The following is a 26,980-nucleotide window of genomic DNA, read 5'->3' as shown; positions in this document are numbered from 1 at the left end:
AAAATTCTTAAGTATGCTAGCATTGTCATTTTTAGCTTCCGATCTAATTTTTAAGAATTCCGCCTTATTTTCAGACCTCATTAACTGAAGTTCTTTAATAATAGATTGCTGATCTGACATTTTTTCAGTTAATAGGCTTAGATTTAACGAGAGTACCAGTGATTACTATACTTAAATATAACAATAGTAAAAAAAGATACAATATTACCTAGGAGATACGAAACAATTAGATACTGTTGACATTCACTGGCACTCTAACCGGAGTGAGCTTGTGAAACCGCTTATATGTCCTCTGTGTATGACGTCACTTTGATATGTTTTTTTTTTTCTTTCTTTGGCTTTCGGGCGTACAAGATTGTAAAAAATACCGAGATTTCTGGAGTAGGTACGCCGATGTTGATATTAAAAATAAAAAAAAACTGCAGAACCGCGTCGCGGTAATAAAAAAACTGATTCTTCGAGGAAAACGAGAAAATGTAGAAACGGCCAAGAGACAAAACCGTGGCGTCAGCGGAGTACTGTCCTTCGACGGGAATTAAAGATCGTAGACTGAATCCGTTTACTGCGGCGAATTAGAAACAATTTTATAGAAGATCCAATGTTACGCAGAGATGACACAGCAACAACGACTTCCGCTGGGCGATAATCTAGGAGATACGAAACAATTAGATACTGTTGACATTCACTGGCACTCTAACCGGAGTGAGCTTGTGAAACCGCTTATATGTCCTCTGTGTATGACGTCACTTTGATATGTTTTTTTTTTTCTTTCTTTGGCTTTCGGGCGTACAAGATTGTAAAAAATACCGAGATTTCTGGAGTAGGTACGCCGATGTTGATATTAAAAATAAAAAAAAACTGCAGAACCGCGTCGCGGTAATAAAAAAACTGATTCTTCGAGGAAAACGAGAAAATGTAGAAACGGCCAAGAGACAAAACCGTGGCGTCAGCGGAGTACTGTCCTTCGACGGGAATTAAAGATCGTAGACTGAATCCGTTTACTGCGGCGAATTAGAAACAATTTTATAGAAGATCCAATGTTACGCAGAGATGACACAGCAACAACGACTTCCGCTGGGCGATAATCTAGGAGATACGAAACAATTAGATACTGTTGTTGCTATTGTCAATATTTCTTCAAAACCCTGTTTGACTGAAGAAATTTACCAAAATTAGGCATTTCAACACGGCAATTTGACAGATAAATGGATTTTGGAGCTGGAAATATTCATAATTCTTAAGAATTAATTCTAAATTTATATTTATTTTCTTAGTGTGGTTAACAAAACAGAGCTGCCAGGCTTATTTATATCAATAATTATTCAAGTTTATTGATTTGTTAATCAATTGCTAGTGTCAATGTTTCTTCAAAACCCTGTTTGACTGAAGAAATTTACCAAAATTAGGCATTTCAACACGGCAATTTGACAGATAAATGGATTTTGGAGCTGGAATTAATTCAAAATTTATATTTATTTTCTTAGTGTGGTTAACAAAACAGAGCTGCCAAGCTTATTTATATCAATAATTATTCAAGTTTATTGATTTGTTAATCAATTGCTAGTGTCAATGCATCTTCAAAACCCTGTTTGATTGAAGAAATTTACCAAAATTTGGCATTTCAACACGGCAATCTGCCAAATAAATGGTTTTTGTAGCTGGAATTAATTCAAAATTTATATTTATTTTCTTAGGGTGGTTAACAAAACAGAGCTGCCAGGCTTATTTATATCAATAATTATTCAAGTTTATTGATTTGTTAATCAATTGCTAGTGTCAATGTTTCTTCAAAACCCTGTTTGACTGAAGAAATTTACCAAAATTTGGCATTTCAACACGGCAATCTGCCAGATAAATGGATTTTGGAGCTGGAAATATTCATAATTCTTAAGAATTAATTCTAAATTTATATTTATTTTCTTAGTGTGGTTAACAAAACAGAGCTGCCAGGCTAATTTATATCAATAATTATTCAAGTTTATTGATTTGTTAATCAATTGCTAGTGTCAATGTTTCTTCAAAACCCTGTTTGACTGAAGAAATTTACCAAAATTTGGCATTTCAACACGGCAATCTGACAGATAAATGGATTTTGGAGCTGGAATTAATTCAAAATTTATATTTATTTTCTTAGTGTGGTTAACAAAACAGAGCGGCCAGGCTTATTTATATCAATAATTATTCAAGTTTATTGATTTGTTAATCAATTGCTAGTGTCAATGTTTCTTCAAAACCCTGTTTGACTGAAGAAATTTACCAAAATTTGGCATTTCAACACGGCAATCTGACAGATAAATCGATTTTGGAGCTGGAATTAATTCAAAATTAATATTTATTTTCTTAGTGTGGTTAACAAAACAGAGCTGCCAGGCTTATTTATATCGCTAATTATTCAAGTTTATTGATTTGTTAATCAATTGCTAGTGTCAATGTTTCTTCAAAACCCTGTTTGACTGAAGATATTTACCAAAATTTGGCATTTCAACACGGCAATCTGACAGATAAATGGATTTTGGAGCTGGAATTAATTCAAAATTTATATTTATTTTCATAGTGTGGTTAACAAAACAAAGCTGCCAAGCTTATTTATATCAATAATTATTCAAGTTTATTGATTTGTTAATCAATTGCTATTGCAAATATTTCTTCAAAACCCTGTTTGACTGAAAAAATTTACCAAAATTAGGCATTTCAACACGGCAATTTGACAGATAAATGGATTTTGGAGCTGGAATTAATTCAAAATTTATATTTATTTTCTTAGTGTGGTTAACAAATCAGAGCTGCCAGGCTTATTTATATCGCTAATTATTCAAGTTTATTGATTTGTTAATCAATTGCTAGTGTCAATGTTTCTTCAAAACCCTGTTTGACTGAAGATATTTACCAAAATTTGGCATTTCAACACGGCAATCTGACAGATAAATGGATTTTGGAGCTGGAATTAATTCAAAATTTATATTTATTTTCTTAGTGTGGTTAACAAAACCGAGCTGCCAAGCTTATTTATATCAATAATTATTCAAGTTTATTGGTTTGTTAATCAATTGCTATTGTCAATATTTCTTCAAAACCCTGTTTGACTGAAGAAATTTACCAAAATTAGGCATTTCAACACGGCAATTTGACAGATAAATGGATTTTGGAGCTGGAAATATTCATAATTCTTAAGAATTAATTCTAAATTTATATTTATTTTCTTAGTGTGGTTAACAAAACAGAGCTGCCAGGCTTATTTATATCAATAATTATTCAAGTTTATTGATTTGTTAATCAATTGCTAGTGTCAATGTTTCTTCAAAACCCTGTTTGACTGAAGAAATTTACCAAAATTTGGCATTTCAACACGGCAATCTGACAGATAAATCGATTTTGGAGCTGGAATTAATTCAAAATTAATATTTTTTTTCTTAGTGTGGTTAACAAAACAGAGCTGCCAGGCTTATTTATATCAATAATTATTCAAGTTTATTGGTTTGTTAATCAATTGCTATTGTCAATATTTCTTCAAAACCCTGTTTGACTGAAGAAATTTACCAAAATTAGGCATTTCAACACGGCAATTTGACAGATAAATGGATTTTGGAGCTGGAATTAATTCAAAATTTATATTTATTTTCTTAGTGTGGTTAACAAAACAGAGCTGCCAAGCTTATTTATATCAATAATTATTCAAGTTTATTGATTTGTTAATCAATTGCTAGTGTCAATGTATCTTCAAAACCCTGTTGACTGAAAAATTTACCAAAATTTGGCATTTCAACACGGCAATCTGCCAGATAAATGAATTTTGGAGCTAGAATTAATTCAAAATTTTCATTTATTTTCTTAGTGTGATTAACAAAACAGAGCTGCGAGGCTTATTTATATCAATAATTATTCAAGTTTATTGATTTGTTAATCAATTGCTATTGTCAATATTTCTTCAAAACCAAGAAATTTACCAAAATTTGGCATTTCAACACGGCAATTTGAGAGATAAATGGATTTTGGAGCTGGAATTAATTCAAAATTTATATTTATTTTCTTAGTGTGGTTAACAAATAGAGCTGCCAGGCTTATTTATATCAATAATTATTCAAGTTTATTGATTTGTTAATCAATTGCTAGTGTCAATGTTTCTTCAAAACCCTGTTTGACTGAAGAAATTTACCAAAATTTGGCATTTCAACACGGCAATCTGACAGATAAATGGATTTTGGAGCTGGAATTAATTCAAAATTTATATTTATTTTCTTAGTGTGGTTAACAAAACAGAGCTGCCAGGCTTATTTATATCAATAATTATTCAAGTTTATTGATTTGTTAATCAATTACTAGTGTCAATGTTTCTTCAAAACCCTGTTTGACTGAAGAAATTTACCAAAATTTGGCATTTCAACACGGCAATCTGACAGATAAATCGATTTTGGAGCTGGAATTAATTCAAAATTAATATTTATTTTCTTAGTGTGGTTAACAAAACAGAGCTGCCAGGCTTATTTATATCGCTAATTATTCAAGTTTATTGATTTGTTAATCAATTGCTAGTGTCAATGTATCTTCAAAACCCTGTTGACTGAAGAAATTTACCAAAATTTGGCATTTCAACACGGCAATCTGCCAGATAAATGAATTTTGGAGCTAGAATTAATTCAAAATTTTCATTTATTTTCTTAGTGTGGTTAACAAAACAGAGCTGCCAAGCTTATTTATATCAATAATTATTTAAGTTTATTGATTTGTTAATCAATTGCTAGTGTCAATGTATCTTCAAAATTTGGCATTTCAACACGGCAATGTGCCAGATAAATGGATTTTGGAGCTGGAAATATCCATAATTCTTAAGAATTAATTCTAAATTTATATTTATTTTCTTAGTGTGGTTAACAAAACAGAGCTGCCAGACTTATTTATATCAATAATTATACAAGTTTATTGATTTGTTAATCAATTGCTAGTGTCAATGTATCTTCAAAACCCCGTTTGACTGAAGAAATTTACCAAAATTTGGCATTTCAACACGGCAATTTGAGAGATAAATGGATTTTGGAGCTGGAATTAATTCAAAATTTATATTTATTTTCTTAGTGTGGTTAACAAATAGAGCTGCCAGGCTTATTTATATCAATAATTATTCAAGTTTATTGATTTGTTAATCAATTGCTAGTGTCAATGTTTCTTCAAAACCCTGTTTGACTGAAGAAATTTACCAAAATTTGGCATTTCAACACGGCAATCTGACAGATAAATGGATTTTGGAGCTGGAATTAATTCAAAATTTATATTTATTTTCTTAGTGTGGTTAACAAAACAGAGCTGCCAGGCTTATTTATATCAATAATTATTCAAGTTTATTGATTTGTTAATCAATTGCTAGTGTCAATGTTTCTTCAAAATCCTGTTTGACTGAAGAAATTTACCAAAATTTGGCATTTCAACACGGCAATCTGACAGATAAATCGATTTTGGAGCTGGAATTAATTCAAAATTAATATTTATTTTCTTAGTGTGGTTAACAAAACGGAGCTGCCAGGCTTATTTATATCGCTAATTATTCAAGTTTATTGATTTGTTAATCAATTGCTAGTGTCAATGTTTCTTCAAAACCCTGTTTGACTGAAGAAATTTACCAAAATTTGGCATTTCAACACGGCAATCTGACAGATAAATCGATTTTGGAGCTGGAATTAATTCAAAATTAATATTTTTTTTCTTAGTGTGGTTAACAAAACAGAGCTGCCAGGCTTATTTATATCAATAATTATTCAAGTTTATTGGTTTGTTAATCAATTGCTATTGTCAATATTTCTTCAAAACCCTGTTTGACTGAAGAAATTTACCAAAATTAGGCATTTCAACACGGCAATTTGACAGATAAATGGATTTTGGAGCTGGAATTAATTCAAAATTTATATTTATTTTCTTAGTGTGGTTAACAAAACAGAGCTGCCAAGCTTATTTATATCAATAATTATTCAAGTTTATTGATTTGTTAATCAATTGCTAGTGTCAATGTATCTTCAAAACCCTGTTGACTGAAAAATTTACCAAAATTTGGCATTTCAACACGGCAATCTGCCAGATAAATGAATTTTGGAGCTAGAATTAATTCAAAATTTTCATTTATTTTCTTAGTGTGATTAACAAAACAGAGCTGCGAGGCTTATTTATATCAATAATTATTCAAGTTTATTGATTTGTTAATCAATTGCTATTGTCAATATTTCTTCAAAACCAAGAAATTTACCAAAATTTGGCATTTCAACACGGCAATTTGAGAGATAAATGGATTTTGGAGCTGGAATTAATTCAAAATTTATATTTATTTTCTTAGTGTGGTTAACAAATAGAGCTGCCAGGCTTATTTATATCAATAATTATTCAAGTTTATTGATTTGTTAATCAATTGCTAGTGTCAATGTTTCTTCAAAACCCTGTTTGACTGAAGAAATTTACCAAAATTTGGCATTTCAACACGGCAATCTGACAGATAAATGGATTTTGGAGCTGGAATTAATTCAAAATTTATATTTATTTTCTTAGTGTGGTTAACAAAACAGAGCTGCCAGGCTTATTTATATCAATAATTATTCAAGTTTATTGATTTGTTAATCAATTGCTAGTGTCAATGTTTCTTCAAAACCCTGTTTGACTGAAGAAATTTACCAAAATTTGGCATTTCAACACGGCAATCTGACAGATAAATCGATTTTGGAGCTGGAATTAATTCAAAATTAATATTTATTTTCTTAGTGTGGTTAACAAAACAGAGCTGCCAGGCTTATTTATATCGCTAATTATTCAAGTTTATTGATTTGTTAATCAATTGCTAGTGTCAATGTATCTTCAAAACCCTGTTGACTGAAGAAATTTACCAAAATTTGGCATTTCAACACGGCAATCTGCCAGATAAATGAATTTTGGAGCTAGAATTAATTCAAAATTTTCATTTATTTTCTTAGTGTGGTTAACAAAACAGAGCTGCCAAGCTTATTTATATCAATAATTATTTAAGTTTATTGATTTGTTAATCAATTGCTAGTGTCAATGTATCTTCAAAATTTGGCATTTCAACACGGCAATGTGCCAGATAAATGGATTTTGGAGCTGGAAATATCCATAATTCTTAAGAATTAATTCTAAATTTATATTTATTTTCTTAGTGTGGTTAACAAAACAGAGCTGCCAGACTTATTTATATCAATAATTATACAAGTTTATTGATTTGTTAATCAATTGCTAGTGTCAATGTATCTTCAAAACCCCGTTTGACTGAAGAAATTTACCAAAATTTGGCATTTCAACACGGCAATTTGAGAGATAAATGGATTTTGGAGCTGGAATTAATTCAAAATTTATATTTATTTTCTTAGTGTGGTTAACAAATAGAGCTGCCAGGCTTATTTATATCAATAATTATTCAAGTTTATTGATTTGTTAATCAATTGCTAGTGTCAATGTTTCTTCAAAACCCTGTTTGACTGAAGAAATTTACCAAAATTTGGCATTTCAACACGGCAATCTGACAGATAAATGGATTTTGGAGCTGGAATTAATTCAAAATTTATATTTATTTTCTTAGTGTGGTTAACAAAACAGAGCTGCCAGGCTTATTTATATCAATAATTATTCAAGTTTATTGATTTGTTAATCAATTGCTAGTGTCAATGTTTCTTCAAAATCCTGTTTGACTGAAGAAATTTACCAAAATTTGGCATTTCAACACGGCAATCTGACAGATAAATCGATTTTGGAGCTGGAATTAATTCAAAATTAATATTTATTTTCTTAGTGTGGTTAACAAAACGGAGCTGCCAGGCTTATTTATATCGCTAATTATTCAAGTTTATTGATTTGTTAATCAATTGCTAGTGTCAATGTTTCTTCAAAACCCTGTTTGACTGAAGATATTTACCAAAATTTGGCATTTCAACACGGCAATCTGACAGATAAATGGATTTTGGAGCTGGAATTAATTCAAAATTTATATTTATTTTCATAGTGTGGTTAACAAAACAAAGCTGCCAAGCTTATTTATATCAATAATTATTCAAGTTTATTGATTTGTTAATCAATTGCTATTGTCACTATTTCTTCAAAACCCTGTTTGACTGAAGAAATTTACCAAAATTTGGCATTTCAACACGGCAATCTGCCAAATAAATGGTTTTTGTAGCTGGAATTAATTTAAAATTTATATTTATTTTCTTAGGGTGGTTAACAAAACAGAGCTGCCAGGCTTATTTATATCAATAATTATTCAAGTTTATTGATTTGTTAATCAATTGCTAGTGTCAATGTTTCTTCAAAACCCTGTTTGACTGAAGAAATTTACCAAAATTTGGCATTTCAACACGGCAATCTGCCAGATAAATGGATTTTGGAGCTGGAAATATTCATAATTCTTAAGAATTAATTCTAAATTTATATTTATTTTCTTAGTGTGGTTAACAAAACAGAGCTGCCAGGCTTATTTATATCAATAATTATTCAAGTTTATTGATTTGTTAATCAATTGCTAGTGTCAATGTTTCTTCAAAACCCTGTTTGACTGAAGAAATTTACCAAAATTTGGCATTTCAACACGGCAATCTGACAGATAAATGGATTTTGGAGCTGGAATTAATTCAAAATTTATATTTATTTTCTTAGTGTGGTTAACAAAACAGAGCGGCCAGGCTTATTTATATCAATAATTATTCAAGTTTATTGATTTGTTAATCAATTGCTAGTGTCAATGTTTCTTCAAAACCCTGTTTGACTGAAGAAATTTACCAAAATTTGGCATTTCAACACGGCAATCTGACAGATAAATCGATTTTGGAGCTGGAATTAATTCAAAATTAATATTTATTTTCTTAGTGTGGTTAACAAAACAGAGCTGCCAGGCTTATTTATATCGCTAATTATTCAAGTTTATTGATTTGTTAATCAATTGCTAGTGTCAATGTTTCTTCAAAACCCTGTTTGACTGAAGATATTTACCAAAATTTGGCATTTCAACACGGCAATCTGCCAGATAAATGGATTTTGGAGCTGGAAATATTCATAATTCTTAAGAATTAATTCTAAATTTATATTTATTTTCTTAGTGTGGTTAACAAAACAGAGCTGCCAGGCTTATTTATATCAATAATTATTCAAGTTTATTGATTTGTTAATCAATTGCTAGTGTCAATGTTTCTTCAAAACCCTGTTTGACTGAAGAAATTTACCAAAATTTGGCATTTCAACACGGCAATCTGACAGATAAATGGATTTTGGAGCTGGAATTAATTCAAAATTTATATTTATTTTCTTAGTGTGGTTAACAAAACAGAGCGGCCAGGCTTATTTATATCAATAATTATTCAAGTTTATTGATTTGTTAATCAATTGCTAGTGTCAATGTTTCTTCAAAACCCTGTTTGACTGAAGAAATTTACCAAAATTTGGCATTTCAACACGGCAATCTGACAGATAAATCGATTTTGGAGCTGGAATTAATTCAAAATTAATATTTATTTTCTTAGTGTGGTTAACAAAACAGAGCTGCCAGGCTTATTTATATCGCTAATTATTCAAGTTTATTGATTTGTTAATCAATTGCTAGTGTCAATGTTTCTTCAAAACCCTGTTTGACTGAAGATATTTACCAAAATTTGGCATTTCAACACGGCAATCTGACAGATAAATGGATTTTGGAGCTGGAATTAATTCAAAATTTATATTTATTTTCATAGTGTGGTTAACAAAACAGAGCTGCCAGGCTTATTTATATCAATACTTATTCAAGTTTATTGATTTGTTAATCAATTGCTAGTGTCAATGTTTCTTCAAAACCCTGTTTGACTGAAGAAATTACCAAAATTTGGCATTTCAACACGGCAATCTGACAGATAAATGGATTTTGGAGCTGGAATTAATTCAAAATTTATATTTATTTTCTTAGTGTGGTTAACAAATCAGAGCTGCCAGGCTTATTTATATCGCTAATTATTCAAGTTTATTGATTTGTTAATCAATTGCTAGTGTCAATGTTTCTTCAAAACCCTGTTTGACTGAAGATATTTACCAAAATTTGGCATTTCAACACGGCAATCTGACAGATAAATGGATTTTGGAGCTGGAATTAATTCAAAATTTATATTTATTTTCTTAGTGTGGTTAACAAAACCGAGCTGCCAAGCTTATTTATATCAATAATTATTCAAGTTTATTGGTTTGTTAATCAATTGCTATTGTCAATATTTCTTCAAAACCCTGTTTGACTGAAGAAATTTACCAAAATTAGGCATTTCAACACGGCAATTTGACAGATAAATGGATTTTGGAGCTGGAAATATTCATAATTCTTAAGAATTAATTCTAAATTTATATTTATTTTCTTAGTGTGGTTAACAAAACAGAGCTGCCAGGCTTATTTATATCAATAATTATTCAAGTTTATTGATTTGTTAATCAATTGCTAGTGTCAATGTTTCTTCAAAACCCTGTTTGACTGAAGAAATTTACCAAAATTTGGCATTTCAACACGGCAATCTGACAGATAAATGGATTTTGGAGCTGGAATTAATTCAAAATTTATATTTATTTTCTTAGTGTGGTTAACAAAACAGAGCGGCCAGGCTTATTTATATCAATAATTATTCAAGTTTATTGATTTGTTAATCAATTGCTAGTGTCAATGTTTCTTCAAAACCCTGTTTGACTGAAGAAATTTACCAAAATTTGGCATTTCAACACGGCAATCTGACAGATAAATCGATTTTGGAGCTGGAATTAATTCAAAATTAATATTTATTTTCTTAGTGTGGTTAACAAAACAGAGCTGCCAGGCTTATTTATATCGCTAATTATTCAAGTTTATTGATTTGTTAATCAATTGCTAGTGTCAATGTTTCTTCAAAACCCTGTTTGACTGAAGATATTTACCAAAATTTGGCATTTCAACACGGCAATCTGACAGATAAATGGATTTTGGAGCTGGAATTAATTCAAAATTTATATTTATTTTCATAGTGTGGTTAACAAAACAGAGCTGCCAGGCTTATTTATATCAATACTTATTCAAGTTTATTGATTTGTTAATCAATTGCTAGTGTCAATGTTTCTTCAAAACCCTGTTTGACTGAAGAAATTACCAAAATTTGGCATTTCAACACGGCAATCTGACAGATAAATGGATTTTGGAGCTGGAATTAATTCAAAATTTATATTTATTTTCTTAGTGTGGTTAACAAATCAGAGCTGCCAGGCTTATTTATATCGCTAATTATTCAAGTTTATTGATTTGTTAATCAATTGCTAGTGTCAATGTTTCTTCAAAACCCTGTTTGACTGAAGATATTTACCAAAATTTGGCATTTCAACACGGCAATCTGACAGATAAATGGATTTTGGAGCTGGAATTAATTCAAAATTTATATTTATTTTCTTAGTGTGGTTAACAAAACCGAGCTGCCAAGCTTATTTATATCAATAGTTATTCAAGTTTATTGGTTTGTTAATCAATTGCTATTGTCAATATTTCTTCAAAACCCTGTTTGACTGAAGAAATTTACCAAAATTAGGCATTTCAACACGGCAATTTGACAGATAAATGGATTTTGGAGCTGGAATTAATTCAAAATTTATATTTATTTTCTTAGTGTGGTTAACAAAACAGAGCTGCCAAGCTTATTTATATCAATAATTATTCAAGTTTATTGATTTGTTAATCAATTGCTAGTGTCAATGTTTCTTCAAAACCCTGTTTGACTGAAGAAATTTACCAAAATTTGGCATTTCAACACGGCAATCTGCCAGATAAATGGATTTTGGAGCTGGAAATATTCATAATTCTTAAGAATTAATCCTAAATTTATATTTATTTTCTTAGTGTGGTTAACAAAACAGAGCTGCCAGGCTTATTTATATCAATAATTATTCAAGTTTATTGATTTGTTAATCAATTGCTAGTGTCAATGTTTCTTCAAAACCCTGTTTGACTGAAGATATTTACCAAAATTCGGATTTCAACACGGCAATCTGACAGATAAATGGATTTTGGAGCTGGAATTAATTCAAAATTTATATTTATTTTCTTAGTGTGGTTAACAAAACCGAGCTGCCAAGCTTATTTATATCAATAATTATTCAAGTTTATTGGTTTGTTAATCAATTGCTATTGTCAATATTTCTTCAAAACCCTGTTTGACTGAAGAAATTTACCAAAATTAGGCATTTCAACACGGCAATTTGACAGATAAATGGATTTTGGAGCTGGAATTAATTCAAAATTTATATTTATTTTCTTAGTGTGGTTAACAAATCAGAGCTGCCAGGCTTATTTATATCGCTAATTATTCAAGTTTATTGATTTGTTAATCAATTGCTAGTGTCAATGTTTCTTCAAAACCCTGTTTGACTGAAGATATTTACCAAAATTTGGCATTTCAACACGGCAATCTGACAGATAAATGGATTTTGGAGCTGGAATTAATTCAAAATTTATATTTATTTTCTTAGTGTGGTTAACAAAACCGAGCTGCCAAGCTTATTTATATCAATAATTATTCAAGTTTATTGGTTTGTTAATCAATTGCTATTGTCAATATTTCTTCAAAACCCTGTTTGACTGAAGAAATTTACCAAAATTAGGCATTTCAACACGGCAATTTGACAGATAAATGGATTTTGGAGCTGGAAATATTCATAATTCTTAAGAATTAATTCTAAATTTATATTTATTTTCTTAGTGTGGTTAACAAAACAGAGCTGCCAGGCTTATTTATATCAATAATTATTCAAGTTTATTGATTTGTTAATCAATTGCTAGTGTCAATGTTTCTTCAAAACCCTGTTTGACTGAAGAAATTTACCAAAATTTGGCATTTCAACACGGCAATCTGACAGATAAATCGATTTTGGAGCTGGAATTAATTCAAAATTAATATTTTTTTTCTTAGTGTGGTTAACAAAACAGAGCTGCCAGGCTTATTTATATCAATAATTATTCAAGTTTATTGGTTTGTTAATCAATTGCTATTGTCAATATTTCTTCAAAACCCTGTTTGACTGAAGAAATTTACCAAAATTAGGCATTTCAACACGGCAATTTGACAGATAAATGGATTTTGGAGCTGGAATTAATTCAAAATTTATATTTATTTTCTTAGTGTGGTTAACAAAACAGAGCTGCCAAGCTTATTTATATCAATAATTATTCAAGTTTATTGATTTGTTAATCAATTGCTAGTGTCAATGTATCTTCAAAACCCTGTTGACTGAAAAATTTACCAAAATTTGGCATTTCAACACGGCAATCTGCCAGATAAATGAATTTTGGAGCTAGAATTAATTCAAAATTTTCATTTATTTTCTTAGTGTGATTAACAAAACAGAGCTGCGAGGCTTATTTATATCAATAATTATTCAAGTTTATTGATTTGTTAATCAATTGCTATTGTCAATATTTCTTCAAAACCAAGAAATTTACCAAAATTTGGCATTTCAACACGGCAATTTGAGAGATAAATGGATTTTGGAGCTGGAATTAATTCAAAATTTATATTTATTTTCTTAGTGTGGTTAACAAATAGAGCTGCCAGGCTTATTTATATCAATAATTATTCAAGTTTATTGATTTGTTAATCAATTGCTAGTGTCAATGTTTCTTCAAAACCCTGTTTGACTGAAGAAATTTACCAAAATTTGGCATTTCAACACGGCAATCTGACAGATAAATGGATTTTGGAGCTGGAATTAATTCAAAATTTATATTTATTTTCTTAGTGTGGTTAACAAAACAGAGCTGCCAGGCTTATTTATATCAATAATTATTCAAGTTTATTGATTTGTTAATCAATTACTAGTGTCAATGTTTCTTCAAAACCCTGTTTGACTGAAGAAATTTACCAAAATTTGGCATTTCAACACGGCAATCTGACAGATAAATCGATTTTGGAGCTGGAATTAATTCAAAATTAATATTTATTTTCTTAGTGTGGTTAACAAAACAGAGCTGCCAGGCTTATTTATATCGCTAATTATTCAAGTTTATTGATTTGTTAATCAATTGCTAGTGTCAATGTATCTTCAAAACCCTGTTGACTGAAGAAATTTACCAAAATTTGGCATTTCAACACGGCAATCTGCCAGATAAATGAATTTTGGAGCTAGAATTAATTCAAAATTTTCATTTATTTTCTTAGTGTGGTTAACAAAACAGAGCTGCCAAGCTTATTTATATCAATAATTATTTAAGTTTATTGATTTGTTAATCAATTGCTAGTGTCAATGTATCTTCAAAATTTGGCATTTCAACACGGCAATGTGCCAGATAAATGGATTTTGGAGCTGGAAATATCCATAATTCTTAAGAATTAATTCTAAATTTATATTTATTTTCTTAGTGTGGTTAACAAAACAGAGCTGCCAGACTTATTTATATCAATAATTATACAAGTTTATTGATTTGTTAATCAATTGCTAGTGTCAATGTATCTTCAAAACCCCGTTTGACTGAAGAAATTTACCAAAATTTGGCATTTCAACACGGCAATTTGAGAGATAAATGGATTTTGGAGCTGGAATTAATTCAAAATTTATATTTATTTTCTTAGTGTGGTTAACAAATAGAGCTGCCAGGCTTATTTATATCAATAATTATTCAAGTTTATTGATTTGTTAATCAATTGCTAGTGTCAATGTTTCTTCAAAACCCTGTTTGACTGAAGAAATTTACCAAAATTTGGCATTTCAACACGGCAATCTGACAGATAAATGGATTTTGGAGCTGGAATTAATTCAAAATTTATATTTATTTTCTTAGTGTGGTTAACAAAACAGAGCTGCCAGGCTTATTTATATCAATAATTATTCAAGTTTATTGATTTGTTAATCAATTGCTAGTGTCAATGTTTCTTCAAAATCCTGTTTGACTGAAGAAATTTACCAAAATTTGGCATTTCAACACGGCAATCTGACAGATAAATCGATTTTGGAGCTGGAATTAATTCAAAATTAATATTTATTTTCTTAGTGTGGTTAACAAAACGGAGCTGCCAGGCTTATTTATATCGCTAATTATTCAAGTTTATTGATTTGTTAATCAATTGCTAGTGTCAATGTTTCTTCAAAACCCTGTTTGACTGAAGAAATTTACCAAAATTTGGCATTTCAACACGGCAATCTGACAGATAAATCGATTTTGGAGCTGGAATTAATTCAAAATTAATATTTTTTTTCTTAGTGTGGTTAACAAAACAGAGCTGCCAGGCTTATTTATATCAATAATTATTCAAGTTTATTGGTTTGTTAATCAATTGCTATTGTCAATATTTCTTCAAAACCCTGTTTGACTGAAGAAATTTACCAAAATTAGGCATTTCAACACGGCAATTTGACAGATAAATGGATTTTGGAGCTGGAATTAATTCAAAATTTATATTTATTTTCTTAGTGTGGTTAACAAAACAGAGCTGCCAAGCTTATTTATATCAATAATTATTCAAGTTTATTGATTTGTTAATCAATTGCTAGTGTCAATGTATCTTCAAAACCCCGTTTGACTGAAGAAATTTACCAAAATTTGGCATTTCAACACGGCAATTTGAGAGATAAATGGATTTTGGAGCTGGAATTAATTCAAAATTTATATTTATTTTCTTAGTGTGGTTAACAAATAGAGCTGCCAGGCTTATTTATATCAATAATTATTCAAGTTTATTGATTTGTTAATCAATTGCTAGTGTCAATGTTTCTTCAAAACCCTGTTTGACTGAAGAAATTTACCAAAATTTGGCATTTCAACACGGCAATCTGACAGATAAATGGATTTTGGAGCTGGAATTAATTCAAAATTTATATTTATTTTCTTAGTGTGGTTAACAAAACAGAGCTGCCAGGCTTATTTATATCAATAATTATTCAAGTTTATTGATTTGTTAATCAATTGCTAGTGTCAATGTTTCTTCAAAATCCTGTTTGACTGAAGAAATTTACCAAAATTTGGCATTTCAACACGGCAATCTGACAGATAAATCGATTTTGGAGCTGGAATTAATTCAAAATTAATATTTATTTTCTTAGTGTGGTTAACAAAACGGAGCTGCCAGGCTTATTTATATCGCTAATTATTCAAGTTTATTGATTTGTTAATCAATTGCTAGTGTCAATGTTTCTTCAAAACCCTGTTTGACTGAAGAAATTTACCAAAATTTGGCATTTCAACACGGCAATCTGACAGATAAATCGATTTTGGAGCTGGAATTAATTCAAAATTAATATTTTTTTTCTTAGTGTGGTTAACAAAACAGAGCTGCCAGGCTTATTTATATCAATAATTATTCAAGTTTATTGGTTTGTTAATCAATTGCTATTGTCAATATTTCTTCAAAACCCTGTTTGACTGAAGAAATTTACCAAAATTAGGCATTTCAACACGGCAATTTGACAGATAAATGGATTTTGGAGCTGGAATTAATTCAAAATTTATATTTATTTTCTTAGTGTGGTTAACAAAACAGAGCTGCCAAGCTTATTTATATCAATAATTATTCAAGTTTATTGATTTGTTAATCAATTGCTAGTGTCAATGTATCTTCAAAACCCTGTTGACTGAAAAATTTACCAAAATTTGGCATTTCAACACGGCAATCTGCCAGATAAATGAATTTTGGAGCTAGAATTAATTCAAAATTTTCATTTATTTTCTTAGTGTGATTAACAAAACAGAGCTGCGAGGCTTATTTATATCAATAATTATTCAAGTTTATTGATTTGTTAATCAATTGCTATTGTCAATATTTCTTCAAAACCAAGAAATTTACCAAAATTTGGCATTTCAACACGGCAATTTGAGAGATAAATGGATTTTGGAGCTGGAATTAATTCAAAATTTATATTTATTTTCTTAGTGTGGTTAACAAATAGAGCTGCCAGGCTTATTTATATCAATAATTATTCAAGTTTATTGATTTGTTAATCAATTGCTAGTGTCAATGTTTCTTCAAAACCCTGTTTGACTGAAGAAATTTACCAAAATTTGGCATTTCAACACGGCAATCTGACAGATAAATGGATTTTGGAGCTGGAATTAATTCAAAATTTATATTTATTTTCTTAGTGTGGTTAACAAAACAGAGCTGCCAGGCTTATTTATATCAATAATTATTCAAGTTTATTGATTTGTTAATCAATTGCTAGTGTCAATGTTTCTTCAAAACCCTGTTTGACTGAAGAAATTTACCAAAATTTGGCATTTCAACACGGCAATCTGACAGATAAATCGATTTTGGAGCTGGAATTAATTCAAAATTAATATTTATTTTCTTAGTGTGGTTAACAAAACAGAGCTGCCAGGCTTATTTATATCGCTAATTATTCAAGTTTATTGATTTGTTAATCAATTGCTAGTGTCAATGTATCTTCAAAACCCTGTTGACTGAAGAAATTTACCAAAATTTGGCATTTCAACACGGCAATCTGCCAGATAAATGAATTTTGGAGCTAGAATTAATTCAAAATTTTCATTTATTTTCTTAGTGTGGTTAACAAAACAGAGCTGCCAAGCTTATTTATATCAATAATTATTTAAGTTTATTGATTTGTTAATCAATTGCTAGTGTCAATGTATCTTCAAAATTTGGCATTTCAACACGGCAATGTGCCAGATAAATGGATTTTGGAGCTGGAAATATCCATAATTCTTAAGAATTAATTCTAAATTTATATTTATTTTCTTAGTGTGGTTAACAAAACAGAGCTGCCAGACTTATTTATATCAATAATTATACAAGTTTATTGATTTGTTAATCAATTGCTAGTGTCAATGTATCTTCAAAACCCCGTTTGACTGAAGAAATTTACCAAAATTTGGCATTTCAACACGGCAATTTGAGAGATAAATGGATTTTGGAGCTGGAATTAATTCAAAATTTATATTTATTTTCTTAGTGTGGTTAACAAATAGAGCTGCCAGGCTTATTTATATCAATAATTATTCAAGTTTATTGATTTGTTAATCAATTGCTAGTGTCAATGTTTCTTCAAAACCCTGTTTGACTGAAGAAATTTACCAAAATTTGGCATTTCAACACGGCAATCTGACAGATAAATGGATTTTGGAGCTGGAATTAATTCAAAATTTATATTTATTTTCTTAGTGTGGTTAACAAAACAGAGCTGCCAGGCTTATTTATATCAATAATTATTCAAGTTTATTGATTTGTTAATCAATTGCTAGTGTCAATGTTTCTTCAAAATCCTGTTTGACTGAAGAAATTTACCAAAATTTGGCATTTCAACACGGCAATCTGACAGATAAATCGATTTTGGAGCTGGAATTAATTCAAAATTAATATTTATTTTCTTAGTGTGGTTAACAAAACGGAGCTGCCAGGCTTATTTATATCGCTAATTATTCAAGTTTATTGATTTGTTAATCAATTGCTAGTGTCAATGTTTCTTCAAAACCCTGTTTGACTGAAGATATTTACCAAAATTTGGCATTTCAACACGGCAATCTGACAGATAAATGGATTTTGGAGCTGGAATTAATTCAAAATTTATATTTATTTTCATAGTGTGGTTAACAAAACAAAGCTGCCAAGCTTATTTATATCAATAATTATTCAAGTTTATTGATTTGTTAATCAATTGCTATTGTCACTATTTCTTCAAAACCCTGTTTGACTGAAAAAATTTACCAAAATTAGGCATTTCAACACGGCAATCTGACAGATAAATGGATTTTGGAGCTGGAATTAATTCAAAATTTATATTTATTTTCATAGTGTGGTTAACAAAACAGAGCTGCCAAGCTTATTTATATGAATAATTATTCAAGTTTATTGATTTGTTAATCAATTGCTAGTGTCAATGTATCTTCAAAACCCTGTTTGACTGAAGAAATTTACCAAAATTTGGCATTTCAACACGGCAATCTGCCAGATAAATGGATTTTGGAGCTGGAAATATTCATAATTCTTAAGAATTAATTCTAAATTTATATTTATTTTCTTAGTGTGGTTAACAAAACAGAGCTGCCAGGCTTATTTATATCAATAATTATTCAAGTTTATTGATTTGTTAATCAATTGCTAGTGTCAATGTATCTTCAAAACCCCGTTTGACTGAAGAAATTTACCAAAATTTGGCATTTCAACACGGCAATCTGACAGATAAATGGATTTTGGAGTTGGAATTAATTCAAAATTTATATTTATTTTATTAGTGTGGTTAACAAAACAGAGCTGCCAGGCTTATTTATATCAATAATTATTCAAGTTTATTGATTTGTTAATCAATTGCTAGTGTCAATGCATCTTCAAAACCCTGTTTGATTGAAGAAATTTACCAAAATTTGGCATTTCAACACGGCAATCTGCCAAATAAATGGTTTTTGTAGCTGGAATTAATTTAAAATTTATATTTATTTTCTTAGGGTGGTTAACAAAACAGAGCTGCCAGGCTTATTTATATCAATAATTATTCAAGTTTATTGATTTGTTAATCAATTGCTAGTGTCAATGTTTCTTCAAAACCCTGTTTGACTGAAGAAATTTACCAAAATTTGGCATTTCAACACGGCAATCTGCCAGATAAATGGATTTTGGAGCTGGAAATATTCATAATTCTTAAGAATTAATTCTAAATTTATATTTATTTTCTTAGTGTGGTTAACAAAACAGAGCTGCCAGGCTTATTTATATCAATAATTATTCAAGTTTATTGATTTGTTAATCAATTGCTAGTGTCAATGTTTCTTCAAAACCCTGTTTGACTGAAGAAATTTACCAAAATTTGGCATTTCAACACGGCAATCTGACAGATAAATGGATTTTGGAGCTGGAATTAATTCAAAATTTATATTTATTTTCTTAGTGTGGTTAACAAAACAGAGCGGCCAGGCTTATTTATATCAATAATTATTCAAGTTTATTGATTTGTTAATCAATTGCTAGTGTCAATGTTTCTTCAAAACCCTGTTTGACTGAAGAAATTTACCAAAATTTGGCATTTCAACACGGCAATCTGACAGATAAATCGATTTTGGAGCTGGAATTAATTCAAAATTAATATTTTTTTTCTTAGTGTGGTTAACAAAACAGAGCTGCCAGGCTTATTTATATCAATAATTATTCAAGTTTATTGGTTTGTTAATCAATTGCTATTGTCAATATTTCTTCAAAACCCTGTTTGACTGAAGAAATTTACCAAAATTAGGCATTTCAACACGGCAATTTGACAGATAAATGGATTTTGGAGCTGGAATTAATTCAAAATTTATATTTATTTTCTTAGTGTGGTTAACAAAACAGAGCTGCCAAGCTTATTTATATCAATAATTATTCAAGTTTATTGATTTGTTAATCAATTGCTAGTGTCAATGTATCTTCAAAACCCCGTTTGACTGAAGAAATTTACCAAAATTTGGCATTTCAACACGGCAATTTGAGAGATAAATGGATTTTGGAGCTGGAATTAATTCAAAATTTATATTTATTTTCTTAGTGTGGTTAACAAATAGAGCTGCCAGGCTTATTTATATCAATAATTATTCAAGTTTATTGATTTGTTAATCAATTGCTAGTGTCAATGTTTCTTCAAAACCCTGTTTGACTGAAGAAATTTACCAAAATTTGGCATTTCAACACGGCAATCTGACAGATAAATGGATTTTGGAGCTGGAATTAATTCAAAATTTATATTTATTTTCTTAGTGTGGTTAACAAAACAGAGCTGCCAGGCTTATTTATATCAATAATTATTCAAGTTTATTGATTTGTTAATCAATTGCTAGTGTCAATGTTTCTTCAAAATCCTGTTTGACTGAAGAAATTTACCAAAATTTGGCATTTCAACACGGCAATCTGACAGATAAATCGATTTTGGAGCTGGAATTAATTCAAAATTAATATTTATTTTCTTAGTGTGGTTAACAAAACGGAGCTGCCAGGCTTATTTATATCGCTAATTATTCAAGTTTATTGATTTGTTAATCAATTGCTAGTGTCAATGTTTCTTCAAAACCCTGTTTGACTGAAGAAATTTACCAAAATTTGGCATTTCAACACGGCAATCTGACAGATAAATCGATTTTGGAGCTGGAATTAATTCAAAATTAATATTTTTTTTCTTAGTGTGGTTAACAAAACAGAGCTGCCAGGCTTATTTATATCAATAATTATTCAAGTTTATTGGTTTGTTAATCAATTGCTATTGTCAATATTTCTTCAAAACCCTGTTTGACTGAAGAAATTTACCAAAATTAGGCATTTCAACACGGCAATTTGACAGATAAATGGATTTTGGAGCTGGAATTAATTCAAAATTTATATTTATTTTCTTAGTGTGGTTAACAAAACAGAGCTGCCAAGCTTATTTATATCAATAATTATTCAAGTTTATTGATTTGTTAATCAATTGCTAGTGTCAATGTATCTTCAAAACCCTGTTGACTGAAAAATTTACCAAAATTTGGCATTTCAACACGGCAATCTGCCAGATAAATGAATTTTGGAGCTAGAATTAATTCAAAATTTTCATTTATTTTCTTAGTGTGATTAACAAAACAGAGCTGCGAGGCTTATTTATATCAATAATTATTCAAGTTTATTGATTTGTTAATCAATTGCTATTGTCAATATTTCTTCAAAACCAAGAAATTTACCAAAATTTGGCATTTCAACACGGCAATTTGAGAGATAAATGGATTTTGGAGCTGGAATTAATTCAAAATTTATATTTATTTTCTTAGTGTGGTTAACAAATAGAGCTGCCAGGCTTATTTATATCAATAATTATTCAAGTTTATTGATTTGTTAATCAATTGCTAGTGTCAATGTTTCTTCAAAACCCTGTTTGACTGAAGAAATTTACCAAAATTTGGCATTTCAACACGGCAATCTGACAGATAAATGGATTTTGGAGCTGGAATTAATTCAAAATTTATATTTATTTTCTTAGTGTGGTTAACAAAACAGAGCTGCCAGGCTTATTTATATCAATAATTATTCAAGTTTATTGATTTGTTAATCAATTGCTAGTGTCAATGTTTCTTCAAAACCCTGTTTGACTGAAGAAATTTACCAAAATTTGGCATTTCAACACGGCAATCTGACAGATAAATCGATTTTGGAGCTGGAATTAATTCAAAATTAATATTTATTTTCTTAGTGTGGTTAACAAAACAGAGCTGCCAGGCTTATTTATATCGCTAATTATTCAAGTTTATTGATTTGTTAATCAATTGCTAGTGTCAATGTATCTTCAAAACCCTGTTGACTGAAGAAATTTACCAAAATTTGGCATTTCAACACGGCAATCTGCCAGATAAATGAATTTTGGAGCTAGAATTAATTCAAAATTTTCATTTATTTTCTTAGTGTGGTTAACAAAACAGAGCTGCCAAGCTTATTTATATCAATAATTATTTAAGTTTATTGATTTGTTAATCAATTGCTAGTGTCAATGTATCTTCAAAATTTGGCATTTCAACACGGCAATGTGCCAGATAAATGGATTTTGGAGCTGGAAATATCCATAATTCTTAAGAATTAATTCTAAATTTATATTTATTTTCTTAGTGTGGTTAACAAAACAGAGCTGCCAGACTTATTTATATCAATAATTATACAAGTTTATTGATTTGTTAATCAATTGCTAGTGTCAATGTATCTTCAAAACCCCGTTTGACTGAAGAAATTTACCAAAATTTGGCATTTCAACACGGCAATTTGAGAGATAAATGGATTTTGGAGCTGGAATTAATTCAAAATTTATATTTATTTTCTTAGTGTGGTTAACAAATAGAGCTGCCAGGCTTATTTATATCAATAATTATTCAAGTTTATTGATTTGTTAATCAATTGCTAGTGTCAATGTTTCTTCAAAACCCTGTTTGACTGAAGAAATTTACCAAAATTTGGCATTTCAACACGGCAATCTGACAGATAAATGGATTTTGGAGCTGGAATTAATTCAAAATTTATATTTATTTTCTTAGTGTGGTTAACAAAACAGAGCTGCCAGGCTTATTTATATCAATAATTATTCAAGTTTATTGATTTGTTAATCAATTGCTAGTGTCAATGTTTCTTCAAAATCCTGTTTGACTGAAGAAATTTACCAAAATTTGGCATTTCAACACGGCAATCTGACAGATAAATCGATTTTGGAGCTGGAATTAATTCAAAATTAATATTTATTTTCTTAGTGTGGTTAACAAAACGGAGCTGCCAGGCTTATTTATATCGCTAATTATTCAAGTTTATTGATTTGTTAATCAATTGCTAGTGTCAATGTTTCTTCAAAACCCTGTTTGACTGAAGATATTTACCAAAATTTGGCATTTCAACACGGCAATCTGACAGATAAATGGATTTTGGAGCTGGAATTAATTCAAAATTTATATTTATTTTCATAGTGTGGTTAACAAAACAAAGCTGCCAAGCTTATTTATATCAATAATTATTCAAGTTTATTGATTTGTTAATCAATTGCTATTGTCACTATTTCTTCAAAACCCTGTTTGACTGAAAAAATTTACCAAAATTAGGCATTTCAACACGGCAATCTGACAGATAAATGGATTTTGGAGCTGGAATTAATTCAAAATTTATATTTATTTTCATAGTGTGGTTAACAAAACAGAGCTGCCAAGCTTATTTATATGAATAATTATTCAAGTTTATTGATTTGTTAATCAATTGCTAGTGTCAATGTATCTTCAAAACCCTGTTTGACTGAAGAAATTTACCAAAATTTGGCATTTCAACACGGCAATCTGCCAGATAAATGGATTTTGGAGCTGGAAATATTCATAATTCTTAAGAATTAATTCTAAATTTATATTTATTTTCTTAGTGTGGTTAACAAAACAGAGCTGCCAGGCTTATTTATATCAATAATTATTCAAGTTTATTGATTTGTTAATCAATTGCTAGTGTCAATGTATCTTCAAAACCCCGTTTGACTGAAGAAATTTACCAAAATTTGGCATTTCAACACGGCAATCTGACAGATAAATGGATTTTGGAGTTGGAATTAATTCAAAATTTATATTTATTTTATTAGTGTGGTTAACAAAACAGAGCTGCCAGGCTTATTTATATCAATAATTATTCAAGTTTATTGATTTGTTAATCAATTGCTAGTGTCAATGCATCTTCAAAACCCTGTTTGATTGAAGAAATTTACCAAAATTTGGCATTTCAACACGGCAATCTGCCAAATAAATGGTTTTTGTAGCTGGAATTAATTTAAAATTTATATTTATTTTCTTAGGGTGGTTAACAAAACAGAGCTGCCAGGCTTATTTATATCAATAATTATTCAAGTTTATTGATTTGTTAATCAATTGCTAGTGTCAATGTTTCTTCAAAACCCTGTTTGACTGAAGAAATTTACCAAAATTTGGCATTTCAACACGGCAATCTGCCAGATAAATGGATTTTGGAGCTGGAAATATTCATAATTCTTAAGAATTAATTCTAAATTTATATTTATTTTCTTAGTGTGGTTAACAAAACAGAGCTGCCAGGCTTATTTATATCAATAATTATTCAAGTTTATTGATTTGTTAATCAATTGCTAGTGTCAATGTTTCTTCAAAACCCTGTTTGACTGAAGAAATTTACCAAAATTTGGCATTTCAACACGGCAATCTGACAGATAAATGGATTTTGGAGCTGGAATTAATTCAAAATTTATATTTATTTTCTTAGTGTGGTTAACAAAACAGAGCGGCCAGGCTTATTTATATCAATAATTATTCAAGTTTATTGATTTGTTAATCAATTGCTAGTGTCAATGTTTCTTCAAAACCCTGTTTGACTGAAGAAATTTACCAAAATTTGGCATTTCAACACGGCAATCTGACAGATAAATCGATTTTGGAGCTGGAATTAATTCAAAATTAATATTTATTTTCTTAGTGTGGTTAACAAAACAGAGCTGCCAGGCTTATTTATATCGCTAATTATTCAAGTTTATTGATTTGTTAATCAATTGCTAGTGTCAATGTTTCTTCAAAACCCTGTTTGACTGAAGATATTTACCAAAATTTGGCATTTCAACACGGCAATCTGACAGATAAATGGATTTTGGAGCTGGAATTAATTCAAAATTTATATTTATTTTCATAGTGTGGTTAACAAAACAGAGCTGCCAGGCTTATTTATATCAATACTTATTCAAGTTTATTGATTTGTTAATCAATTGCTAGTGTCAATGTTTCTTCAAAACCCTGTTTGACTGAAGAAATTACCAAAATTTGGCATTTCAACACGGCAATCTGACAGATAAATGGATTTTGGAGCTGGAATTAATTCAAAATTTATATTTATTTTCTTAGTGTGGTTAACAAATCAGAGCTGCCAGGCTTATTTATATCGCTAATTATTCAAGTTTATTGATTTGTTAATCAATTGCTAGTGTCAATGTTTCTTCAAAACCCTGTTTGACTGAAGATATTTACCAAAATTTGGCATTTCAACACGGCAATCTGACAGATAAATGGATTTTGGAGCTGGAATTAATTCAAAATTTATATTTATTTTCTTAGTGTGGTTAACAAAACCGAGCTGCCAAGCTTATTTATATCAATAATTATTCAAGTTTATTGGTTTGTTAATCAATTGCTATTGTCAATATTTCTTCAAAACCCTGTTTGACTGAAGAAATTTACCAAAATTAGGCATTTCAACACGGCAATTTGACAGATAAATGGATTTTGGAGCTGGAAATATTCATAATTCTTAAGAATTAATTCTAAATTTATATTTATTTTCTTAGTGTGGTTAACAAAACAGAGCTGCCAGGCTTATTTATATCAATAATTATTCAAGTTTATTGATTTGTTAATCAATTGCTAGTGTCAATGTTTCTTCAAAACCCTGTTTGACTGAAGAAATTTACCAAAATTTGGCATTTCAACACGGCAATCTGACAGATAAATGGATTTTGGAGCTGGAATTAATTCAAAATTTATATTTATTTTCTTAGTGTGGTTAACAAAACAGAGCGGCCAGGCTTATTTATATCAATAATTATTCAAGTTTATTGATTTGTTAATCAATTGCTAGTGTCAATGTTTCTTCAAAACCCTGTTTGACTGAAGAAATTTACCAAAATTTGGCATTTCAACACGGCAATCTGACAGATAAATCGATTTTGGAGCTGGAATTAATTCAAAATTAATATTTATTTTCTTAGTGTGGTTAACAAAACAGAGCTGCCAGGCTTATTTATATCGCTAATTATTCAAGTTTATTGATTTGTTAATCAATTGCTAGTGTCAATGTTTCTTCAAAACCCTGTTTGACTGAAGATATTTACCAAAATTTGGCATTTCAACACGGCAATCTGACAGATAAATGGATTTTGGAGCTGGAATTAATTCAAAATTTATATTTATTTTCATAGTGTGGTTAACAAAACAGAGCTGCCAGGCTTATTTATATCAATACTTATTCAAGTTTATTGATTTGTTAATCAATTGCTAGTGTCAATGTTTCTTCAAAACCCTGTTTGACTGAAGAAATTACCAAAATTTGGCATTTCAACACGGCAATCTGACAGATAAATGGATTTTGGAGCTGGAATTAATTCAAAATTTATATTTATTTTCTTAGTGTGGTTAACAAATCAGAGCTGCCAGGCTTATTTATATCGCTAATTATTCAAGTTTATTGATTTGTTAATCAATTGCTAGTGTCAATGTTTCTTCAAAACCCTGTTTGACTGAAGATATTTACCAAAATTTGGCATTTCAACACGGCAATCTGACAGATAAATGGATTTTGGAGCTGGAATTAATTCAAAATTTATATTTATTTTCTTAGTGTGGTTAACAAAACCGAGCTGCCAAGCTTATTTATATCAATAGTTATTCAAGTTTATTGGTTTGTTAATCAATTGCTATTGTCAATATTTCTTCAAAACCCTGTTTGACTGAAGAAATTTACCAAAATTAGGCATTTCAACACGGCAATTTGACAGATAAATGGATTTTGGAGCTGGAATTAATTCA

General features: G+C 29.5%; 1 protein-coding gene across 1 annotated transcript in view; it reads right to left on the bottom strand.

The window, feature by feature from the left end:
* Window positions 1-584: 584 nt before the first annotated feature.
* The window catches only part of LOC149940609 (uncharacterized), a 101,278-nt gene continuing 74,882 nt past the window's right edge, over window positions 585-26,980 (bottom strand). Inside the window, exon 3 of the mRNA XM_090179336.1 lies at window positions 585-647. Coding sequence (XP_090035462.1) covers window positions 585-647 — 63 coding nt within the window. The remainder of the gene's footprint in view (window positions 648-26,980) is intronic.

This window comes from Leiobunum rupestre, chromosome 6 (genome assembly GCF_980474605.1).
Source record: "Leiobunum rupestre chromosome 6, qqLeiRupe1.1.hap1, whole genome shotgun sequence".
Lineage (NCBI taxonomy): Eukaryota > Metazoa > Arthropoda > Arachnida > Opiliones > Sclerosomatidae > Leiobunum > Leiobunum rupestre.
Note: the sequence above shows the minus strand (reverse complement) of the source record. Positions and strands in the feature narration are given on the sequence as shown.